The 24,009-nt window shown below is 64.2% G+C and overlaps 1 protein-coding gene across 9 annotated transcripts in view; it reads left to right on the top strand.

Annotated features, from left to right (window-relative positions):
* Nucleotides 1–24,009, top strand: part of BEGAIN (brain enriched guanylate kinase associated) — a 48,053-nt gene that overhangs the window by 3,395 nt on the left and 20,649 nt on the right. For 2 of the 9 annotated variants that reach the window (XM_070514327.1, XM_044774322.2), the window contains exons 1-2: nt 12,087–12,660; nt 14,169–14,197. The exons of 2 other annotated variants lie outside the window; for them this stretch is intronic. In XM_070514327.1, coding sequence (XP_070370428.1) covers nt 14,184–14,197 — 14 coding nt within the window. In that variant the 5' untranslated portion in view covers nt 12,087–12,660; nt 14,169–14,183. 5 more of the 9 variants (XM_070514325.1, XM_070514323.1, XM_070514324.1 and 2 more) reach the window with 3 other exon arrangements.

Raw genomic sequence — 24,009 nt, 5'->3', positions numbered from 1 at the left:
GGATGGGTGCTAAATGAATACAGTGGATGCTGGGGTGGATGGATGGGACTTGAATAATGTCGGTAAGATGATACAGGGATGGATGGATACAGGAAGAGCGGATGGACAGGCGCGAGTGTGTCAGTGAATGCACAGACACAGGCGTGGAAGGGTGGGTCAGTGCACAAACGGACATATGTCGACGGATGGATGCATCCGTGAGTGGACAGACGGATACTTAGATACAAGATACAGTAATGGATGGATACATGGATGAATGAGTGGATGGATGGATGGATACAAGAAGGAGAGGATAAGTGGATGGGTGAGTACGTGGCAGCAGATGGCGGGCACAGGCGTGGAAGGATGCATCGATGCGTGAATGGGGACATGCTAAGGGAGGAATGGCTACAGAGGTGGAGGGGTGGCAGGATGGTTGGTTGGATGCTGGAGCATCCTGATTCCCTTGAGGCTCGCCTCTTGCTCAGGTGAGCCCTGGTCCCGCTGGGTCAGTGGTGATACAGCGGGGAGGCTGCAGGGCTTGGAAGAGGGCAGGGGGCCATTAGGCCCCTCCAGTTATGTGTTGCTGGAAAACACGCTCTGGGAACAAGGAAGCGTCAGTGTAGCCTCTTGTAACAACAGGGATTTCCTTGTCTGGGGGACTTCTTGGAAGTTCTGGACGACTCAAGAATTCAGAGTGCGGAAACTGACGGCACAGCAGTTGCTGGGGACTCGAGGCCGCTAAGGCCTGTGGCCGCGCTTGAGGGTTCTCAGGCCAGGGTGGAAATATCCAGAAGCAATGAGGCAGGGTGGTTAAAAGCACAGGCTTGAGAATTCCCAGACCCTCAGTGTCCTCTTCTGCAAAGGGGGAAGGTGATAGAAACTTCTGCACTGGAACCAGGGAGGCTTTAAGGAAGGTGACGGACTCCTGCAGGTGTTCACGACAGTACCTGGCATGTGGCAAGCTGCGCCTGCTTCCCAGGAGCCCCTCAGAGCCCATGGCCCCCTCCGTGAAGTGGAGTAGCAAGCCCTCGCTTGGGGGTGCCGTGAGAATGAGGGGAGGTGACGTTTGAGCTCTCGCGGGATACTGCCCTGCTCATCCTGCGGGGTCGCCCCGGCCCCCTGTGGCTGGGTCTTCCTCTTCCAGCCCCGGGAGGCAACGGGGATCGTGTGACCCTCTTTTCTCGGGCTCGCTGAGGCCAGTTTTCCACCAGCAGAGTGGGGCCAGGCGGTGCTGGAGGCGCTGAGGGGTCCTGGTGAGGGAACAGGGCATGAGTCCCTGACCTCTGGGGTGCCCAGTCCCGGGTCTGCCGAGTCTAAGCGGTGTGACCTCAAACAAGTCACCTCGCCTCCCTGAGATTCAGCTCCTTTTAGCATAAAACAGAGCTCTGGCAGTCCCACCTGACAGGGCTGGGTGAGGATCCGGGATGATGATGGGTGCACATGCCCCACATGGCACACAGTAGGGGCCCCGAAGCAGGGCTGGAACAGATGAGTCCAGAGGCAGGAGCTGCCGTGCCGGGAGCCCAGAAGCCCTTTCGGGAGAGGCCGCCCCGGCTGCGAGCCCAGGCAGCCAGCAGCATCCTCTGGGGCCTCGGGCCCAGGCGGCTGAGAGCCAGTGGGTTGTTATGACAACGGGAACTTGTCTGATGCAGCCGGCAACTCGGGGAGAGGCTCTGAGGACCGCCTGGCTGGAACACTCTGGTGACCACGCGTCCTGGGGACTCGACTCATGAGAGCCCCGCGCTACAGTCCTGAGGTCCCACTGGATGCCAGGCTGCAGCTGAAGGCACCTAGCACCTGCCCCTCCCACCACTGCCCCTGGCTGGGTGTGGCTCCATCCCCATGTGCCGATGGGGAGGGGCGTGCCTTGCCTGAGGTCCTGTTGAAGTGTTGGAGGGGGTTTGAACTCAGATCTGCTCACCTCCCAGTCCGGTTCCCCCGGAGGGGTGGAGGGCTGCTGCTGGGCAGGGGGCTGTCCAGGTGTAAGGGGGTGGCCGTGAGGGGCCTGCAGGGGACAGGGGGACACTGTGGCCTTCGCGAGACAGCCTGAGGTCCCTCCCCATGCCCAGCCCCGAGGAGGTGCACGCCAGGCCTTGTGAACTGACGGCCTGGACCTGTGATGCCTTCATTCTCCTCCTCGTTCGTCTGAGAGCTCCTTCCTGAGCGCGGCTCTGTGCCCGGCCCCCTGTGGAGGGGACTTCTAGGGGACACGGAGGAGAACCGAATGATGGCAAACATGTCAGTTACAGAGGGGACCGTGTTACGGGAAGAGCAGGGGTTCTAAGAGGCTGTTGTGGGGCCCCCCAGTCTGCTCCGGGAGATGGAAGGGGGCAGGCTGTGGAACCGAGCCCTGCAAGTTCCATGGGAGTTAGATGGTGAGAAGGAGGGGAGGCAGAGCGAGTGGAGCGCTCCTGGCAGCGGGACCAGCAAGTGCAAAGGCCCTGAGACCAGGTGGAGCTCAGCAGGCTCGAGAACTTGATGGAACTTCCTCTGCAGGCGGCGGTGGGGTAGCACAGAGAGAAGGCCCTGGGCGTCAGGGCTGGCAGGGGCATACGAAGGGGGGCATTGTCTGCTCATCCGGTCTGCGATTTTACAAGTTGATGCTGGCATGTTTATGGGATAGACAGAGCTGGACTGGCATAGGGTCAGGGGCCCCAGGGAGGGGTGACTGCAGGTGTCCAGGGGAGACATGGTGGCACCTGGGACCAGCGAGGTGACGGTGGGGAGGGTGGGAAGTAGTTGGGTCTGAGAGAGGCGGGGTCGCCAGGGCCTGGTGCTTGTGGGGTGGTGGGGGGGAGGGGAGAAGGGCGGGTCCAGGTGGCTTCTGTCCCTGTCCCGGCAGCTGAGCTCGTGGAGTGTTTCTGACATTCGGCAGGGGTTCTGGGGGCATCCAGGGAGGCAGCTGGCTGAGCCCGGAGAGAAGGGGCGTCTGGGCGCTGCAGGTGGGCAGGCCCAGGTGCACGGCCCAAGCAGCACCAGCAGCCAGGGCAGGGATGGGGGTCACGGCCACCAAGGGCCTGGGACTGCCACCCCTATGCAAACCTTCTTTTGACTCCAGTGCCCATGCAGCTGCATCCCAGGAAAGAGTCCTGCCTGGACCCCTGGCCTCCTGAGATGCCAGGAGGAAGTGCCAGCACCTGGCTGGGGCCCTTCTCTGGGTTAATCTCCCCTAGCCGGCTCTCCATCCAACTACGTCCTGGGCCGCCATGTGCCAAAGGTTCTTGCCACAGAGCATTATCAGCCGCTGTTCCTCTCCTTATCCCCTGTATATCACTGAGGAATTGCACACAGCTGCTAGGAACAGAGACTGGAAATAACCATGGCTTAAATAAGACAGGGAGTTATTTCTCTCTCAAGTTAAACAAGTGCCAGAGGCAGGTGGCCCAGGGCTGGTGTGATGGCTCAGTGGTCATGAGGAACCCAGATTCCTTTTGTCTTTCTGCTCCTCCATCCTTTATATATGGCTTCTGCCACAAGTTTGCCTCATGGTGCAAGACAGCTGCAACAGCTCCAACCATCACTTCCATGTTCCAGATAAGAAGCAGGAGGGTGGGGAGTGGGAACAAAAAGGGCAAGGGCAAGCTGTCTGATCCCTTTTAAGGAGCTCTCCCAGCAGTCAAATACAAGCACTTCTGTTTATATCTCATTGGCTAGCCCTGGCTGCAAAGGAGGCTGCGAAATGCAGTAGCTGGGTATCTTGCCTCCCAGAGTAAAATGAGGGTTCTTTATGAAGGAGGATAGGAGAAGGGTTGACAACCAGCGGTCGCCACCACGCCCTCCCACTGTGCCAGGCCCATGCAGTTCTAGTTTCCCTGCCTTTCCTATGCTCATCCTGTCATGGCGGTTGTCATCGCCATCTGTGTCCTGTCTGCCTCTCCATGTCCCTGCGCCCAGCGCCGCACCTGGCAGAGGAGAAGGCGAGAGTGGAGCATGTGAGGCCCAGCCCTGGGCCCCTCCCTGCACACAGCAGGTGCTCAATCCATGCAGGCTGCCTCCCCAGGCGGATGCAGAGCCCAGGACATGACCTTCTCCTCTCCAGCACTTTCTAAGCTCCGAAGCCCAGCTCCCATTTAGTGAGGATCAATTTAGGGGCGGGAGGCCCCTGCCACGTGCTCCCTGGATCAATGGGCGGATGGGAGTCCGGTGATGGCTCTGGCCAGTGAGGGACGGGTGGCCCTGCCCACCCCCCAGAGAGGGGCTCCAGCCCCAGGGAGAGAAGCAGGCTCAGCAAGGCGCTTGGAGAGCTTGGCCTCGGACGGACGGACGAGGATGCTCTCAGAGGCCGGCTCCCAGGCACGGGGCCCCGACCCCGGCAGCCCCAGGCGGGATGGCCACCGCTCCCTCACGGAGCCCGGGGCCGAAGGGCCCAGGAAGGAGGCGCACAGAGAGGGCGCACAAAACCACCAGCCGAGCTCCAGCCCTGGGCGGAGCCCCGAGGGCCAGACCCCTCGCCCCAGCTGGGCAGCGCGGCCCCGCCAGGAGGAGACACAGACGACCCCTGGCCGGCCACCCACCCCAGAGCCCCTGGGCACGGGCACTGGGGCTGCCACCGGCCCCCTCGCCCGCCTGGGCCGCCGCCGGGAGGCCAGGCTGCCCTTCTCCAGGTTCCTGGATGAGGTCACTGTGCGAGTGCTGGATCCTGGGACCCTGGAGGCCTTACGGGGACTCAGAGGCCGCAGCCCGGAGCCCTCCCCGGGTGGGCAAGGCCCAGGCCCGGCCCAGGAGCCCCTTGGGGGAGCTGCAGCCCCACAGAAGATGCTGGCCCTGAGCCCTCAACTGTCCTCTGAGACAGCGGCTGAGGCCGCGAGCACAGCAGGGCCAGGCAGGGCCCTGGAGACGGGCGGGCTTCGCATGGGCAGCGGCGAGCACGGAGGCCAAGCTGCCTCCCCCCGCAGGCCTCCAAGCCGGGTGAGTCTGAGCCCCGGCCCAGCCCCCAGCAGCAGGCCGCGGGGCAGCGGTCAGCTGCGACCCCTTCCCTTCTCCCTCCGTCTGCCATTTCCCCACCCGAGGTCCCTCATCACACCCCTTTTGTAATATCTGTAATGAGAAAGACCTTAAGCGCCAAAAGAATGAATCTCTAAGGTGAAATTTCTGGCTTTGGGGCAGGCAGAATATTTCTGGACGGAGTGTGCATGAGGAAACAATAAGGATGACAATAATAACGTCACCCCATTGGCAGAGCCCTCGGCACTTTACCATGCGTTCTATATAATTACCCCTTTGAATGTCTGAGCCTCGGACGCTGCCGCCTGAGGCAGGATGTTACAGTCCTGTCGGCAGGTCTGCGGGTCCACGTCCTTCACGGCCGCCCCTGTTTCCCGGTGTTGGAAACTGAGGCTGGGAGGGACCCTGGTCGCATGAGGAGGCTGGGCATGGGCTGAGGTCGTCAGGTGTAAGCGCAGGTCTCTCTCAGCAGGCCCTCCGCGCGGGCGCACACACACGCACACGCTGGCCACAGACGCGGCGGCAGAAGGATCTGGAGAGATGCTCGGCCGTCTGGGGGGTCGAGCAGTATGAGCATGGGGAGGGCAGCCCCCGCGTGCTTGCACCCCCGCCTCGGGGCTGACCTTCTGTCCCCAGAGCCATCTGTGTCCCCAGGGGCCGGGCTGGGTCATCACGGGCTGCTGAGGCCGTTGTCCCCTCCTGACTTCTCCGGGCACAGGAGCGCGGTGGGGCCGCAGGGCCAGTGGGGGCCGTCTCCCTGACCCCTCCCGGAGTGTCCCTGTGGGGAGAGGTGGTTTGAACACAAACTCCTCGGCGGCCGCCAGGGCCGATACTCAATGAGTGTTGTCCTTTAAGCTCCGGGTCCCCAGCCTCCGGGCGCCACCGTTATGCCCTCCATGTCCAGAGGAGGAACCGAGGCCCTCAGAGGTCATGCAGAGGAGCCGGTTGGAGCCCCCTCTGCACCTCTGCCAGCTTGCCCTCCAGGGGTCCGCCTCCTTCTCCAGGGAGAGCTGGGGAGCAGCGTGGCTGGGGGGCAGTTCTGAGTATGTGAAGCCCACCAGCCCTTCCCCTGTGGGTCTGCTGTGGCCAGCTGGGCCACACCCAGCCTGGGAGTTCTCAGCTCAAGGATCTGCTGCCTGCTGTGTGACCCTGGACAGGTCACCCACCCTCTCTGGGCCTCAGTTTCCCCGACCGTGGAGAGGCAGTAAAGGTCATGATTCTTCCTCTGCCTTGCCATGGGGAAAGCATCCTGCGGGTACCCAGTAAGCGTCGTGTCCCCAGCCTCCTCCCCGGGGGCCTGGTGATCCAAGCCCCCTGCCTCTCTGCCGCTCTGGGCTCTGCACACCACACAGAGCTCACTCTGGGGACCGCTGGGCCCCGGGGGAGCCCAGAACGCCCAGGCCTCTGGAGGATCCTGCCTCGAGGCCCCTCACACATGCCCCGTGGGGCTGCCAGGCAGCACAGAGCCTCGGGGATCAGTGGGTGCTGGGGGGGTTGGGGCTGCGTCCTGGGGCCCAGCTGGGAGTGTCCTTCCCAAGGGGCCGGTGTGGGCTCCTTGAAGCAGGAGGTGGGCATCAGCCCCTACCCCACCCTCCCGCCCAGGGTCACATCCCCTGGTGGGCATCTACCCCGGGTCCCCTCAGCATCTCGGAACAGGCCGGTGAGAGACACCAGGATCGGGCCCATGGACCGAGCTGAGGCTCAGAGAGCTGAGCCCTGGGAGAGCCCCGTCTCCCTCGGCGTCTTCGCCTGTGTTTGTCGAGGGGAGTTAGAGCGAGTGGGGGGATCCCAGTGTGTGGCAGGAGTTCGCTCACTGGGACGATGATGGCAATGAAGATGACAATGATCCCCTTCTACTGGGCACCCCTGCCCCCTGGCCTGGACAGGCCTGTGTCCCCAGAACAGTTCCCAGGGTGGGGGTGCACCTTTGGGAGGCAGGGCAGCCCGCCGGCTTCCAGACATCATCCTAAAAGCCCCTCCTCAAGGACAGCGCCTGGAGTCCCACCATTGCCCACGTCAGGGAGGAAGCTGCAAGCCAGGGAGGGCCCTGGATTTCCCACCTGCCTCTGCCTCATCCAGCCGAGGGGCTCTGGGGGCTCCCTGGTCCTCCCCTTCACTGTCTAGCAAAAAGAAAACGCTGTAGATGGCCTCTGGGACCTCCAGCTGTACACTGTCCACAGCTCCCTCATACTATAGTGTGAATGACTCAAGCCATCCATTTCCTGAGAACAAAAGGGTCAGAGAAGGGAGCAGGAGGCACAGGGCCCTGGTCATGGAAGGAGAGGTGGGCTGGGGGTTCTGAAGGGACCTGGGTGGGATTGTGAACCCTGAGCCAGGCCGGGACGTCCCCAGAGCTGCAGTCGATCCTGTCCCAGGGGCTCTCCTGCCAAGTGACCTGGAACAAGTCGGTCCACCCTCCAGGCCTCAGGCTCCCCCTCTGCAAGGCAAGCCGAGGTGCGGACGGTGCCTCTGCCCGCTGGGGGACCCCCGAGGTGCCTCTGGAGGGGGCAGCTGCCTCCCCGCTCCCCAACTGTTACCACGTGGGAATGTGGGCCAGAGTTGCCAGAGCTTCCAAAATTTCAGTAGAAGCCAAAAATATGGATTTTAAAATGAAACTCTCCCAATTTTTAAATGTTGGCTCAAATGTTTAAAAAAAATTTTAAAACCCTCTTGCAGGCCAAATACAACATGCTGGTGGGCCAGATTTAGCTCCCGGAGGCCAGTTTGCAGCCGCCGGCCTGGGCCTTTGCTCGGCACAGGGCTGGGAGCCCCGAGGCCTGAGGCCACTCGGAGCCCAGGGAGAAGGGGCGGGATTGGGACCGGGCATGGCTCAGACCGCAGCGGGTCCTCTGGAATCCAAGGGGAAGGACGTTCCCGGCCAGGGTTCAAGTCCCCAAATTGCTGGGTGACCTCGGGCAAGTGCTCGCCCCTCTCCCATCCATCAGCTGAGGCCAGGAGAGCAGGGCGCCTCCATTGGTGTTCCCGCTAAGGTCCGGAGATGAGCCACTGTGTGGCCAGCACAGGCTAGCCCTGTGGGGGATGCTGAGGGACACGCGGCTGGCTTCCCGCCCCCAACCCTCGTCCCGGAGACGCCCCCGCCCCCTCCCCCAACTTCCTCCCGGAAACGCCCCCGCCCCCCTCCCTGCCCAGTCTTGGTCTCCCGGGCGGCTCCGCCCCCTCCCTGAACCCTGACCTGGCAGAGCCCCCTCCCCCGTCTACACTGACCCGGTTGGCCCTCTCCTCCGGCGTTGCGGCTGTGAGTGCGGACTCCGTGCTGACGGCTCCAAGATTCGCGTCTCCCGCGCCTCCTCTGGACTCCAGACGCAGGTACCCTCCTTGTGAAGTCCCCGCTGGGCCGTCTGACAGACGCCCCTGGGCCTGAGCCCCGATCTTCTCCCCGCTCCTCCTTGGCGATTCCCTCTCCGCTCCCGCCTCTGCTCTGTCGGGGCCCCGAGCGCCTCCCCGCACCCCGCCCCGGGCCCCCAGCGCCTGGATTTGTGCGGGCGCCTCCGGCTGGACCCTCCAGCCCTGCGCTGGCCCCGCGGGGCGTCCTCCACGCGGCGGCAGGCCTCCTCTGCGCAGCCCTCCGGGGCTTCTGACCCGCTTGGGATGGAAGGCCAAGTCCTGCCGGTGGCCCACGAGGCCCCCCAACTCGGCCCCTCTCCCCACTGGTGGCGGAAGCTCCCCAGTCTCAGCAGGTACCGTGCCGAGCCGGCTCCTCCTACCAGTCTTTGCTCCTGTTTGGCCTTGACCTCCCTGTTGACAGGTGCAACCCCAGGGGCCCGGCCTCCCTGTGCTCAGCAGACTCTCTCGTCAGGCACACTGGGGCCCAGGGCGCTGCCCCGATGTCCGTGTGATCTGTCCCTCTTGAGAATACCAGCTGCGTGAGGGCACAGGATTTTCTCTAGTTGGTTCACTGCTGAATCCTCTGGAACAGGGCACACAGTTAATGTTTGTTGAATGAATGCAAGAAGGCAAGGAGTGATGTAAAACATCTTAGAAGGACATTCACCCCAAATGGTTAAATTAAAAGGCTGGCTCTCCGGAGTCCTGGCAGACCTTTAGAAGCCCTGTCCCCAGGACAGGGCCACCTGTCACTCACAATGTCTTTTGAAGATTTTCCATCCTCCCTATGTGAGAGATTGAACTCAGAGAGGTTGAGAGCATTGTCTGAGGTCACACAGCTACTTGGGAGGCCCAAGTTGCCGTCAGTGGGAGGGGGGTGGTCACTGTCTTGGCTGTGCCTGGAATTTGTCTCCCCCACTCCAGGCCTTGTCTCTGCCCTCCTTTTCCCCAGCTTGTTTCCTCCCCTTGAGGTGGTGTTGGGGGGAGCAAGATAAGGGGGAAATTGAGGAAACGAGCCCAGAGTGGATAGGAGGAGGCCCTAGGGGCTGAGGACTGGGGTTGGGGTCTGAGAGGCCAGCCGCAGGCCCCGAGGGAGGGCAGGACGGGCCCAGGGTCACACGGCGAGCTGGGACCAGCACCCAGCAGGCCCCCTCCGACCTGGACTCACTTTCCTGCTCTCAGTAGTTCCAGGAGCCGCAGGATTTAGGGGATGGGAGCAATGCAGTGGCCGGACAGAGCAGCAGTCACACGTCCCGAGGTGGGGGCCGAGTGGGACTGACCCGCACACGCAGGGGGGCTCCTGGGCAGGGCTGTGCGCCAGGGGGGATGCGGGCTGGGTGCCCCAGGCTCGGGGCGGGCTTTAGGGAGGGGCCGTGAGAACAGACGGAGGCTCTGCGTGGGGGCAGATGCCTCTGAGTGGGGTTCAGAACCGCCCCGTCCATTCAGGCTCTTTGGGGGCCTCGGGGCTGGGACCTGGGGATGGAGACACCGGGACCGGAACCGAGAGGCCCTGCTGTCAGGGGGTCATTTACAGTGCAGGGCCGGGGTCGGACAAATGACCAAGGAGGATGAGTACCCAGAGACAGGGTGTGGGGAGAGGTCTTCTGGTTGGGGAGAGGGGTTGCTGTAGACAGGTGGTCAGAGACAGAAGGTGCCAACCACGCCGAGATCCGGGCCGAGCATTGCAGGCGGAGGGAAGTGCAAAGGCCCTGAGGCAGGGGTGAACTGGGTGAGCTTGGGACCAGCACAGTGGCCAGTGTGGCTGTGCATCTCAAGTGAGGGGCAGGTGGCAGGGTGTGGTCAGAGGGTCAGGCAGGGCCAAGTCAGTATTTCTCACCCCTCACCGAGGCCTGGCTGGGGCCACAGAGTTGCCTCTGTCCACGGCCTCTTGGGAGTACCTGCTGCACGCCTCAGTCACCATGCCTAGGGTCACCTGGAGGGTGGCAGCCGTGGAGGCTGACGAGAGCCCCCTTCCCAGGTCTCCGGCTCCTGCACGCAAACCACAGGGCTGCCCTGGGAGCCTCTGTGCGTCTGTCAGATGGGGAGACAAGACCCGGCCCACGGAGTCCCTGCGAGCATTAAATGGGGTGGGTTCCGTCCGTGGGCAGACGGAAGGGTGCATGGGTCTGCTTCTGACCCAGTGGCCCTTCTGAAGCTCAGAGTTGTGCAGGGAACAGGAAACCAAGCAGGTGGCAGGAGGGCGTGGTGGGGCCGTGGCCGCCAGGGAGCTCAGAGTGGGGCTGGGGAGTCTTGGGGGGCGGGCGGTCCTGGGGAGGGGGCCCAGCAGGGGCAGAGACACGGTGGAAGGGACGCGTGGCACCGTCCAGTTTGGCCAGTACGAAGGGCTTGTGTGAGGTAGCTGGGGAATAAAGGCGGCCACTGGGCTGGACCACCCAGAGGGGACGGGGGGAGACTTTGGGACAGACAGTGACGAGGTCACAGGTGGGTTACAGGAACAGGCCTGGGGCCGTGAGTGTGGGGTGGATGGAGGGACAGTGCCCGGAGGCGGGAATGGACAGTCTCTTGAGTCTCCTGGCCACCCGTGTCCCACCTGTGCTGGGAGAGCACTGGGATCCCACTTGCTGGCGGGTCCCTGAAGGGGCCAGAGGGGCCCCGAGGGTGTTTCCCACCCCCTCATTTCTCAGTGGGGACCGGGGCATCCCACAGGCCCCTGGTACTCAAGGTCCCCACTGGCCCCGGCCCTCCTCCTACAATGGAGGCACCGCCTCTGCTCCGACACGCGGGCAGCGCCCCCGTTCTCCTTGGTGCAGCCCCCCGGCAGGCCTGGGCTGCGGACTTTTTAAAGATTGGCACCTAGGCTAACATCTGTTGCCAATCTTATTTTTTCCTTCTTCTTCTCCCCAAAGCCCCCCAGTACATAGTTGTATATTTTAGTTGTGGGTCCTTCTAGTTGTGGCATGTGGGACGCCGCCTCAGCATGGCCTGCTGAGCGGTGCCATGTCTGTGCCCAGGATCCCAACCTGTGAGACCCCAGGCTGCTGAAGGAACGTGTGAACTTAACTGCCAGGCCACGGGGCTGGCCCCCAGGCCACTGACCTTGAGCCGGCCGTTTCACGCTGCGGCCCTGGTGCCCTCATCCGTAGAAGTGGCATCTCGGGAATGTCCCCGAGTCTTTTGGTTAGTGAACTGCAGGGTGGAGACTGGAACATGGGGCTCTGGCTCAGCACCAAGACCATTGCCAAAGGCACGGTGCCTCCCCGCAGGGCCAGCCTCACGGCTCGCCAACCATGCACAGCTGGGACTGCTCATCACAACCCATCCAGAGCCTCAAGCAGGGACTCCTGCCCCCCACCCCAGGGGAGGTGCCGGGCTAGCCTCAGGACACAGCCAGGAAAGACACAGACCCCACCCCAGGGAGTGCACAGGTGGTGTGGAGGTCTCAACCCATCAAGGCCTCTGGGTCTCCATGGAGGGCTGCCCGGAGGGGGAGGCTATAAGGGTGAGGGCAATGGTTACCCTGCAGGCACTGGGCCTGGGGAGAATTTGAGATGTTGTGGTAGCATCAGAGCCAGGCTTCAAGGTCTGGAATAGCAGAGCGAAGGGAGGGGCTGCTGAGGCGCAGGCTCTGGACCCCCTCCCCTCTGCTGTCTCCTGCCCCGCCCTGCCCCCCACCCCCTGCCCCCAGAGCCACTCAGCAGCCTCTCCTAGAGTCCCTTCTTGGGGGAGAACTTGCCGGACAGGCCTTTTAGAAGAGCTGAAACATTCAGTGTAAATAATTAAGGCTAAATTTTTAAAATTAAATTTTAATATATTCGTATTAATCTTAGACAAACTCCCTGGCAGGTCATTGACTGTGAGTGATGGAAGCCACTGGAGATAGATGAGGGGGTGTCCCCAGCCTTGGGTGGGAGCGGCCCCTGAGGAATGGGGTCTCTCCTCGGCCGTGAACCGGGAGTGACGCTTCCGTGAGAGGCGCCCCGCCGTGCGAACGCCGGGAGGGGTGGGGGGCAGCGGTGCTGTCATTCCTGCCCTCCGGGGAGGGTGGCCTCCCAGGGCGGGAGGGGGAGTTCGCTTCTCAACCATCAGCCCCTGGAGGGCAGGGCTCGCTCACTCGCTGCCCCCTCCCCACCCCAAGAAGTTCGCGCAGAGCCTTGGGTGGATGGACGCGCGCTCGGACGGCGGGGCTGACCCCGGGAGGCGCGGCTCCTCCTCCGCTGCGCTGGGCCCGCGAGGCCGGGCCTGCTAGGTGCTGGGGGGGCCCTGGTGAAGGGACAGGGCGCCTGCGGGAACTCACAGCCAGAAGGGAAGAGGCAGGAGCCCACAGGCCACAGTGCTGTAGGACCCAGGCATGCATTGTCCGTGTGTATTGAGCGCCTGCTGTATGCTGGGATCGAGGGCGCTGAGCATGGAGATGGGCACCCGGAAAAGGTGGGCCTGGAGTACCCAGGGGGCTTCCGAAGGTGTTGGCCAGGCGGCCAACTCTGTGTCTTGGGGGAGGAGGGTATATCCAGGGGGTCCAGGCTCGTGGTCTCGGACAACTTTTCGAGCGTTGGGGATTGTGCCTGGCTGCCAATCCGGGCCCCTTGGGGTCCTTCCCTCTGAATTTCTTTCCCCCGCCCCAGCCCCTTCGCAGACCGCAGTGCTGAAGGGCAGCAGAGCGCTTTGTCCGCCTCCCCCTGCCCCCAATCCCAGCTCGCAGGTGAGGAAACTGAGGCCAGGAGAGTCCCGGGAAGGCCTGCGCTCGCCCTCGGGGAGTTGGCGGCCGAGCCTGGCCGAGGCCCCCGGGCCGGGCCTCCCAGCTCGGCGCTGGCGGCCGGGCTGCGCCCTCGCCCGGCGGGGCGGTGGGGGAGGCGGCGTGGGGCCCGGACCGGAGCGGAGCGCGCTCCCGGCGGACGCGGCGGCGGCGCCCGGCGCGAGGGGCCGGGATGGGCAGTCATCAGTCTTCCCAGGTGTGTCGCGTGGTCCCTGGGCTCAGCCCCTCGTCCCCCGTTAATGCCAGTCATGGCACGGAAAGACGGGGGAAAGCCCCCGGGAGCGGCTTCTCCCGGGCGATGGAGAGCCCGCCCCGCGCCCCCCGCTCCGCGCAGGAAGTGCGATCCCGCCCGGGCCGCTCGCGGTCCCCGTCGTTCGCCGGCGCCCGCAGGGTTAACGGCAACGGGTGGGTCCCCCCTCCCGGCGCGCGGAGGGGCTGCCCGGCAGCGCGGGGCTGGGCGGGGAGGGTCTCCAAGCCGCGCGCGGGCGGGTCTGCGCAAGCCCGGCAGGGAGCCCCGCCGGAGAGCCGGGCGCGCAAGGGTTAATCCCTCGGGCCCGGGAGGGGCGAGCCAGGCCAGAACCTCAGCATCTGAGGGCAGCGGGGTCCCAGATCGAGGAGTCTGAGGTCCCAAATGCCATCACCCTCGGATTGTGTAAGTGTCGGGGTCTGCAATTCCGTCAGGCCCCCAGTTCCGCGATTCGAACATTCTCCGACTCGGAGGTTCTGCTCGTCTTCCTCCCGGAGGGAGCGCGGGGCTGGAAGGGTTAACGGGCGGGGCGGGGTGGGGGGGTGGAGCAGTGGGGGCCGCGGCCACCGGAGAGTTAACGGGACCGGGTCGGGTCCCCCTCCTCCGGGCGAGAGCGGGATCGCCCCGGGCCGTAGCTTCCCGAGTCTTCGGGCCAGCCCCCTACTCTCCCCCGGGGGGCGTAACTCGGTGCCGGGGCGCGCGGCAGCCCGGGCGGGCTCACCTGTTACTCGGCCACGGCCCGGCGCACCCTCCAAGTCCGAGGGACCGCGGCCCGGGGGTGGGGGCTGGGGGCGCGCGGGCCGGGCTTCCTGCCGACCGAGCACGCGGGGGTGCCCCGCCGCCGCGCCCGCCCGTGCCCGCGGTGCCGGCTCCGCCCGGCGCGGCCGCGGAGCGCACGCCTCCTGCCCGCTGACCCTCTCCTTTGGTTTCTCGCAGGCCTCTGCCGCAGACATGGAGAAACTCAGGTGAGTGGAGCGTCTTCCGTGCCGCGGCTCGCGGGGGCCGGGGTCGGGGGTGGGGGCGCTGGGGAGGGCGCGGGGAGGGAGAAGCCTGTGCCGGGGCGCATCCACGGGGCCCCGGCCGCCTCGGCGGGGCTGGCCCGGGCCGGGGTGCCTGTGTGGGGTGCGTGGTGCGCGCGCGAGACAACGGGGAGCCCCGCGCCGGGGCTCCTCGATCGGGCCGGGGCCGCGGCGGCGGGCGGGGGGGCGCGCCACGAGGGCCGGCCTCCGCGGTCCCCCGTGCCCTGCCCCGGACTCTCGGCTGTCCCCCGGGACCCTCCAGGTTTCCGCTCCTGCTGTTACGCGCGGGTCCCGGCACCGGCTGCGCCCCCACCCCCCGGCTGACTGTAGCCCGGTCCTCAGCTTTTAAGTTTCCGCCTCGTGGGGGCGGGGGTGGGGGATGGAGTCCTCGCGGCTGGCTGGCCGAGGCAGGCGCGTCTTGGAGCCATTTTGGGGGAATCCCGCGACGGCGTCTGGGGAGTGTCCCCCGCGGCCACCCTCCCAGGGCTAAACTTTGAGCCTTTGTGGACTCCACCCGGCTCCCTCCGCGGCAGGCCGGGGAGCAGACGATTTGAATATTCACGACTTCCTAGGCGACTTCCCTTGGCCACCTTGACCCCCACTGTGGGAACACCCCTCCTGTGTTTTCCTTCCGGAGTCTGAGCCGAGGCGGTGTGTGGGCAGCAGGCCCAGCTCTGGCTGCCGCTCTCAGCGCGGTCCACCCCGGCCTGGAGGGTCTCTCGCCCCCCCTACTCCCTCCTCCGAGGCCAGAATCAGCATCAGTGGGCAGGACTCTAGGTAGCAGGGCACCCATTCCCCAAGAGGCAGGGACCCAGCAGAGCCCAGGATTGCCCCAGGGCGGGTCCCTGGGGCTGGGTGCCTTCCCAGGGACCCGTAGCCCCGTGGGTGAGTCGCTTGGAATGCCCAGGTGGGAGTCTGGGGCTGGTGGGCTCGCACAGAGGCTGCAGATTGGACACCAGAGTGGGGCCATCTCCTGGCCACTGAGCTGGAGTGCAGCCCCCTGTTGTGGGTCCTGCGTTTGTTCTGGCTGGGAGGAGGGGTCCAGTCTCTTAGGTTTTAGGAGCTCAGATCCCAAACCCATGTGGGTCAGCGAGGCGCCCTCACGGTCAAAGTCTGGGCGGGGCTGGTAAGGCCAGAGAGGGCAGCTCTGGCTGTGGCCACACAGATGGGCTGAAGCCGGGCCTCTGACCCCAGGCCAGGCCCTCCCCGGGACCCACGCTGGCCGTCCTCTCACGGGGTTGAGCTCCCTCTGGGGGAGGGGTGCTGCTTAACTCCACTGGGATTGGAGGAAATGGTGGCATTCGTGGGACCCCCTGAGGCCAGCCTAGGGGGTCCCCTCTGTGGCCCTCTTTCTCTTTCCCTTTCTCTCCCCGCCCAGCCAAAGCTCTAGGCAAGAGGGACAGAGACGTGTACCCCATAGCCTGGTTGGGGACACAGGTGGCAGGTGAGCAGCTCCACTGTCCGAGCTGCTGAGGGCTTCCCTGGGCTGAGTCCTGGAGGCCGGTGGCAGTGGCCTGGGCCTGGGTTCCCGGCTGCACGGGGCCACGTCCCCTTTCAGTCGAGGTAGAATTCTGGAGCTGGCAGCAGCGGGGGTCCCATGGGGGCAGGACCCGGCATCGCCCCCCAGAACTGGGGAGGGTCCTGCCCCCCACCTCGTCCCGTTAGTGTTCTCAGAGCTGCCCCGAGGGACTTTCCAGACCATTCCTTCCCGGCCAGTGCAGGGGCTGCCCCTGGGGGTTCTGTCCTGCATTTAGTTCCAGGGGTCCAGGACCAGGAGGCCCAGAGGGATGCAGGGGAAGTCGGTCAGCATGGCCTCCTGCAGGGAAGGTCACAGAGTTTGGGGTCCCATAGACCCTGTGTCTGGCAGAGTCCTGACCCTCTGTGGGCCTCAGTTTCCTCATCTATAAAGTGGGTGTCCTAGCCACCCCCACCTTGCAGGGCTGTTGGGAGGCTGACATGAGCTGCTGTGGCTGACCTGTGTCACCTGGGACCTGGCCCATAGCCAGGGCACAGGTAGAGAGTCACCATGGGGCATGGGAAACTGCACGATTACAGGTTCCCCGGGCAGGAGAAGACGCACCTGCTGTCCAAGCAGCGGGCTCCCGGGGAGTCCAGAGGGCTGACCCTGCGCCTGGTCCTGCCTCCTGGCCCTAGAGTGCGGTTGTGTACATCACAGGCTGGGCCTGGGGGTCTGAATAGAGAGGGCAGGCCCTGGGGCCACCACCTGACACCCCCACCCCCACCGCCATGCCTGGAACAGAGCCTGGCTCGAAGAAGGGCCCAGGAAGTACTTGTTGAATAAGCAAGGGACAATGTCATTGTGACCCCCGGTGGCTCCCTTTGTGGGCAGGTACCCAGCTGGGGCCATCCCTGCCCCCATCCCTCCGCCCGACTCCCACTTCTCGCCACCCGCCCCATACCGCATCCCACTTCTGAGGCCTGAACCAGCTGTCACACCTCTCTGCCTTTGCCCATGCTCTTCCCTCTGCCTAGCATGCCCTTCCACCTGCCTTCTTGTCCACATGACAAACTATTTGTCCTCCTTGTCACCTTTTCTCTGTGGCTTTTGTGACCCCCTTGCCCCTCACTCCCAATGGACTCCTGCCCCCTCTGTGTACCAGGTCCTGCATGGGCACTGAGACACAGTAAGGCCCAGCCTGACTCCAGAGCAGGGACACAGGCCCATCGACAGATCCTCCCAGGGATCCTAGGTCGGGGACACTGGCCTGGGCTATCAGGGAGGGCTTCCTGGAAGTAGGGACATTTGAGCTAAGGCTTGAAGGATGAATAGGAGTTTGCAAGGAGGACAGGCAGGATAGAACTTCCAAAGGTGCAAAGGCCCGGGGGCCTGAGGGAGCAAGGGTATGTCTTGGGAGACAGGTGAGGGGTGGGGAGTGGAGGGCAATGGAGTGACCTCTGCCCTCCCCCTGCCCCAGATGGGAGCCCTGCGGGCAGGGCCTGGGTCTGACCCCTTGATTCCTCCAGCGCCGGCACCAGGCAGGGGCTGGCCCACAGTTGGGCTCCCCAAGGTCTGGGCCCTGTGGCTCTGGCCTCATGTGTGCCCTCTGCCCCCTGACCCTCCTCCCATAGCATCCTGCGTCCGACTGCTTCAAAACTTTCCTGTGACATGGAGTATTTATAGCTGTGCACGCGGCCGCTGCCCTGTGCGCAGAGCCGCTGCTCCGCTAATCCCGGTTAATCCCCTCCTCTGCCTTCCTCGCCGGTCCCCGTGCCTCCGCTCCCCCGGGGCCGCCTTGTCTGCTGCGGGCCTTTGGGCCGGCCCTGCCTCTGCGTGCGCTTCCGTCCCCTCCTCTGTCATCTAGGAAAGTGGGTCACTTGCCTCACAGGGCACTTGGGACACAGAAAGTGCCCAGGAAACCCAGAGCTATTCTGGTTACGAGTCCGCCCCTCCCCGCAAAGGACGGTTTTTCAAAGTTGTGAAGGGGGGCGGGCACAGGAGAGAGTCACACGTGTCCGGCAGTGTAGAGGCGAAGTTTGGGATGACCACGCTGGGTCGACTGTGAACACTGCCAGCCCCCCGGAGATCCCCCAAGGCCCTTCCCCCATCACAGCCCCCTCCGGCTCCCCAGGGGTCTCGGGGACCCTGACTTTGGCATGAGCGGTTCCCTGTTTCTTTGAGGCTCAGAGTACGGTCTTGCCTGGTCTAGAGCACATGCCTGGCGTCCTCCAGCCGGGGTGGCAGGCTGGCTTTTTCTCACCAAGACGTCATGTCCGTGAGCATCGTTCCTGGCGGTGCGCAGAGCGGGCGGGGCTGGCTGGCCAGGGACTGGCGTCTGTTGACGACGATGCTGCCGTCTGACTCCTCACTGATATGGGCGTCTGGGCAGCTCCCAGCTGGGCCCCTCCTGCCCGGGCCATCAGGGGCACGCGCCCCGCATTTCTGGGGTGCAGCCCGGAGCAGAATGGCCAGGCCAGGGCCCATCTCGGGGTCTGCAGCTGCGCCCACAGCACCTGGACATCCCTGCATCCGACCGGCGGGGTCCGTGCTGTGTCGTGGGTGGTGCCAGCACACCTCCCTGGACGATGCCCACGGGGCTCCACTTGCCCGCCGGGCTGCTTCCGTCCGGTCATCTCGCTGACCCGTCAGAGTTCCTCGCCCGCCCTGGGCGGCACAGCCACCGCACCCCGCTGTTCCTCCTCTTTCGATGGTCCTCTGACTGGCAGAAGTTCTTAATTTTCCTGCTGTCCAATGGGAGGTTTTACTTCTGACTAAAGCTTTCTGTGTCGTGTTTGGGAAACCCTCTGTGTCATGAAGCTCTGGGCCTTTACACCACTCCAGAGTGGTTTCTGTGTGTGGTTTGAGATTGGGCTCCGTTTTTCTTTTTTCGCACACAGACTCCCAAATGTTTGGGCCCACACTCTGATTTATTCGTATCACCAATGTTTGTTGTGGTCCTGCCAATGCCAGACGCTGTTCTCCATGCTGGAGATGCTGTGGGGAGACACCAGGATGACGCCCTGGAGATGCAGACAGGTGGTCATCTGGCTGTCCGATAAATGAGCCGACATGGACCTCATTTCCCACCACCCTCCTCTCTGGCCACCAGGCCTCCTTGCTGTTCCTTAAACACATCACACAGGCTCCTGCCCCAGGGCCTTTGCACGCGCTGTCCCCTTCTGCCTGGAATGTCTGTTCTTTCCAGCAGATCCACGTGACTCCCCGGCTCCCTTCCTTTCACGTCTTTCTCAAATGTTGTGGCAGGGGTGGGGGGGGCAGTGTTTCCCCACCACCCACTTCATGTACAGCGATACCCCCTCCCCCACCCTTCCACTTTCCTGCTTTGATTTGCCGTCTCCCTGATCCCCACCCGACTCTCGAATTGTTTAATTTGTTTATCGTGTTTATTATCTGTCTCCCCCAGAACAGCAGCTCACTGCAGATCCCCAGGGCTGAGACCTGGCACACAATAGGTGCTTGGTGAAGGCTTTTGAACCAGAGTGACCTGGGGCGACAGTGAGGAGGGAGGAGGCGGGTCAGCCATCCCCACACCTCAAGATGCCAAGAGGGGGCCGCTCCACTCTGCCCCCAGGAAGAGCATTGTTGGGAGCCCAGCGCCCCCACCCTGCTCCTCGGCCCCCAGGGAACAGTGCGTTTTATTGTTTTGTAGAAATCCCCCGATGAACAGGCTCCGGTGGGGCCTTCAGCCTCGGGAGCTTTTGCGGGAGAGGGACGCTCAGGTGCAGGAGCGGGGAGGGGTCCTGGCGGGACCAGCACGGGGTCCCGGGCCCGGTGAGGGCGGGCGCTTCCCCACGGGCACTCGGCTCTGACCTCAGTGCCCCCGGCCCCCACTCTCCCAGCCATGAGGGATCACAGAGCTGGAGGGGTTTGGGGAAACTGAGGCCAGGAAAGCCACAGCATCCCCAAGCAGCTGGACACTTCCCAGTGGGAGGAGTCATCTCCGAGCTTGGGCCAAACGATGCGGCCCACCGGCCCGAGGACGCCCAGTGCCCCAGTCCCCGCAGACAGGCCGGCCACCCGCCCCCTTCCAGTGTCCCCCTCCTCGGGGCCACACCCACGGCCCTTCCTGAAGCCCAGAGCTGAGGGTGCACCTCCGACACCGCCAGGCCTCCACGGACCCCCCCAGAAGACCTGAACCCCTTGCGTGGCACCCAGGCTGCCCTTCGGTCCTGGCACAGCCACCCCCCAGACGCTGGTTGCCCAGCAGGGCCCTGTCCTGCCTCCCTCCCCTGGGAGTCTCTGGCCCTGGCCCTCTGGGTTGTCACTGCTGCTTTAACGTGCTCATTAAGCACGTATGTGACAAGCATGTATTGAGCACCTGCTGTTTGCAGAGGCTGTTGTAGGCGTTGCGGACAGAGGGGTGACCACACACGGCAAACATCCTCTAGTTCAAGGAGACGGGATACCTTTTAAAATAAATAAAGACAACAGTGACAAATGCTGGGGAGACCAAAACCCCCCCAAAACCAGGAGGTCAGGGCACATGTATGTGGGGGGCCTGGAAGGTGGTACGTGGGTGAGGACCTGAGCAGGTGAGGGCGGCCCCACGACGTCTCAGGGGAGAGCTCCAGGCAGAGGGATGGGGCAGGTCATAGGCGCCGAGGAGGGAGCACCCCGACCTGTCAGAAACCACGAGGGCCAGAGGGCTGAGCAGAGGACGAGGAGCCCAGGAGGCGAGGGGGACCGCTGGAGCCCCCGAGTCCAGGGGGACGCTTGTCCTCAGTGAGTCAGGACCGCCGAGGGCCGCGATGGGGTCAGGTTTGTGCTGCGCCGTGTTGGGCCCTGGGGGGCAGGGAGGCCGAGCTGGGAGGGAGGCCAGGGCAGAGGCAGGGGCCTGGGGGAGAGGGGTGGGCAGCTCGGAGCAGGCAGTGGCCACAGCGGTGGCAGAGGAGGTCGGATTCTGACATCTTAGGGATGGGGGCGGACAGGTCTCCTCACGGCTGGACGTGGAGTGTGAGGGGTCTGAGCCACCGAGAGGACGGGACGGCTGTGGGGGAGGAGCGGGCGTGGGGGTATGCGGCTGTCGTCGCACCCACGGGCCTGGGTGTCCCCTTTCACTTAGCAAACCCCTCCTGCACACGGGCTCCCCCATCTTGGAGGGCATCCCAGCTCTCTGGGCACACAGTCGGTGCTCACTGAGGGTCAGGGGACTGCCGGACATTGTGGTCTGGGACTTGCCAACTCGAGAAGAGGCGTCCTGGGGGTGGGACTGGCCACCTGCTGGGAACCACCTGCCGCTTGCAGGATTGCTGTTGAGTTTCCTAGTCCCCTCCCTCCAGACCCCCTACTCTTTACCTCTTGTCTCCTCCACCCCACATAGGAGGCCCAGCCTCTCTCTGAGTGGGGTCCTTCGAGGCCCTCTGCCCTGCTTCTAAACTTGATCCTAGTGGAGGAAGGCTTATGGACTAATTCTCACTATGGCGTGAATGACTGCCTCACTTTGATTTCTCTCTCTGGGATCCAGGGCATTGTAAAGAGACCTTCCACATGGACTGTCCTCTCTTCTTCTGCCCTACCCTTCAGAGTCTCCTGTCCGCACAGCCCATCTGAGTCCCACTCCTCCGAAAGGCTCCGTGTGAAATATGTGGTTAAGAAGTAGACTCACGGGGGTTTGAATCCCAGCTCTGCCACTGTGTGTGGCTGTGTGGCCTTGGGCAAGTTTCTGACCCTCTCTGACTTTGTGTCTGCAGCTGTAAGATGGGGAAGATAGTAATAGCACAAACCTTAGAAGGGTTGTTTTTAGAATTAACTCGTTCACATGGAGCTTGGCACGTGGTGAATGCTGTGGGGCTCGTCTGGCCATTAACTGTCCACCCCTCTCTCCGGTGGTCTCGTCTCGCCCAGGCCCTGTTTCCCCAGCTGTCGGGCAGGTGGCGTTACTCCCATGGTGAAGGAGAGGACCCTGCAAGGTGGGGGGCGACCGCAGCCCTGGACTGAGCGAGGACGGCGGGAGAATTTCAGTTGGGGGCAGGGCTCAGGGCCAGGTGGTGATGGGTCCCCAGAGCCAGGGTGGGCAGCGGGCCCACAACCCAGTGCTCCACCTCACCTCGCTCGCTGCGAGCAGAACACCAGGCGTGCGGGTCGGAGCCCCGGGGGCCATGCCCAGCCCTCCCCGTGCCTGCCACCTGCTTCCCCTGCGACAGCCCGAGAGTCACTTTGTTCCCTGTCTCCCACGGGCCCACCAAGGCTCTGGGGCTTGTCGGCGTCAGGGCACGGGGTCAGGGCAGCGCCGGGAGACAGTTGGCCGAGTTGGCGCTCCCTGAGTGGGAAAAGTGGAGAGGCGGCGGATCGGGTGAGGGCAGCAGGCCTGGCACCGGGTCTCCTGGCATCTCAGGCTCCACTTCCCCCCTGTGGCCCCGTCGGGGGTGCTCTGTGTCCTGTCCCGTGTCCCAGCGGGAGGAGTGAGGGCCAGGGCCGGGGGACCAGTGGGGACATTGGGGTGGCCTCCCTGGGGAGGGGAGGCCATGTTGGGGAGCGATCTAGTCCTGGCTCCCGTGGTCACACTGGTGCCCTCGAGAAAGGCCCTCACCCCAGACCTCGACGCCTCCCTCTGTGCCCTGGGCCACGCGCCCCGCCAGACCCCGGGTGAGTTTCAGAGAAAGACACCGCTGGCATACAGTAGGTCTCCTTGGGTGATTGAGTGATTGAATGCGGGTAAGCTTGGGGGAACCTTCTAGAAAGAGGTCATGAAAGTCACAGGTGCCCCTTTGGGCTTTGATTACAGATGGGGAAACCGAGGCCCAGAAAGGCAGCCTTGGCCCCAGTGCCTCCTTCCAGCCCCCGTTGCAGCGCCTGTCCTTTTCTTCCGGTCTCAACTTGGCCCTCGGGACTGTCTCCTGTGGGTGTGGCGAGGGCGGGGGACACGGGGAGGTGAGGACCAGCCAGGGACCCCGGGCGCCTGGAGAGGCCCAGGGGCGTGGAGCAGGTGCAGGGTCAGGCGGCCGCCCCCTGCCCTGCTGCCAGGGTCACCCTGAGCTGCCGCAGCCCTGATCACCTTTCCGGTCCCCAGACTTCCAGAAGCAGGCCTCCAGCTGATGCAGTTGACGTGCACCCAGGCGGTTCGCAGAGCCGGCGGTGGTGGCCAGATGGGGGACACCAGCGGGGTTCCTGGGTGGGCAGTAACGAGCTGACCGTCAGAGCGGGGATGGCAGCCCCCTCTCCCCTGGGCTCTGGGGCGGGGATGGCCAGCATGGGGGGTGCGGGCAGCACAGACGCCCCTGAACACTCATGATGGGTGGGGGCAGGTGTGGCCTGGGGAGGGGCGGGACCAGGGCCAAGCTGTGCACAGCCCCAACCCCAGCACCCCAGTCTAGTGGGGAGACCACAGGAGAGGAGACTCCCGGTGGTGCCCAGCGGTGCTGGGAGAGACCGCTGGGCAGGGGTGTCTGAGGGGCCCCTACTCGGCCAGGGGTTGGGGGGCTTCCCGGGGCCCACCGTGGGGCTCGCCTCCTTCTCCCAGCACAGCCTCCTTGGTCTCCATGTCTCGCTCACCCAGCCGAGGGACGGTCCCCAGCCTGAGCTTGCTGCCAGTCCTCTGGCTGTGTGGCGCCTCTGGGCTCCCTGCGTCCTGAGGGGGAGGACCAGCCGCCTGGCACCGCTCAGGGTCTTCTGCCGGCTGACCCCAGGCCCCCACCCCAGGCCTGGCCTCCAGCCACGCTTATCTCCAGGAGCCAGTGCAGCCCCAGCTAGAATGTTCTCACCTCTGGGCCTTTGCCCAAGCCACGCCTCCTGCACAGAGGCTGGTCACGGTCCTGCTCTTCATCGTGACTGGCACCGATGGCCCCTCCCGCAGGCCCTGGAGGCCCTCTGCCCCCTGCTCGGGCTGCCGGATGAAGCACCGGACACCCAGTGAAATGTCTGTTTCACTGTCTCGCAGTCATTTCAGGGTTCAGCCCCTGCAGGAAACAGAAAGCAACTTCTTTGGGCCAAAGCAAGCCCCTAAAGCCCCAGAGGCCAGAGGCAAGGAAGAGCCCGCAGCCCTGGACACCACGGAGGGACACTGGGGTGTCTGGTCGGCGGTCCGGCAGCCTGTGGGCCCGGGGTGGGCATTCTCTCCCCGAGCCTCAGTCTGCCCATCTGTAAAATACATTCACTCAGGTGATTTTCATTCATTCAACAAATGTTTATTGGGGCCTCCTGTGTGCCAGGCTCTGCTGCAAGGTCCAAGGACACAGAAAGTCCTCTCCCGTGGAGCTGCTGCAAAATGGGGCGAGTCCAAGGACCCACAGGCCCAGCAGGGAGGGGAGAGAGGTGACTTTGCAGCCCAGGGAAGGCCTAC

This window comes from Equus asinus, chromosome 7 (assembly GCF_041296235.1).
Source record: "Equus asinus isolate D_3611 breed Donkey chromosome 7, EquAss-T2T_v2, whole genome shotgun sequence".
NCBI classification, from domain to species: domain Eukaryota; kingdom Metazoa; phylum Chordata; class Mammalia; order Perissodactyla; family Equidae; genus Equus; species Equus asinus.
Note: the sequence above shows the minus strand (reverse complement) of the source record. Positions and strands in the feature narration are given on the sequence as shown.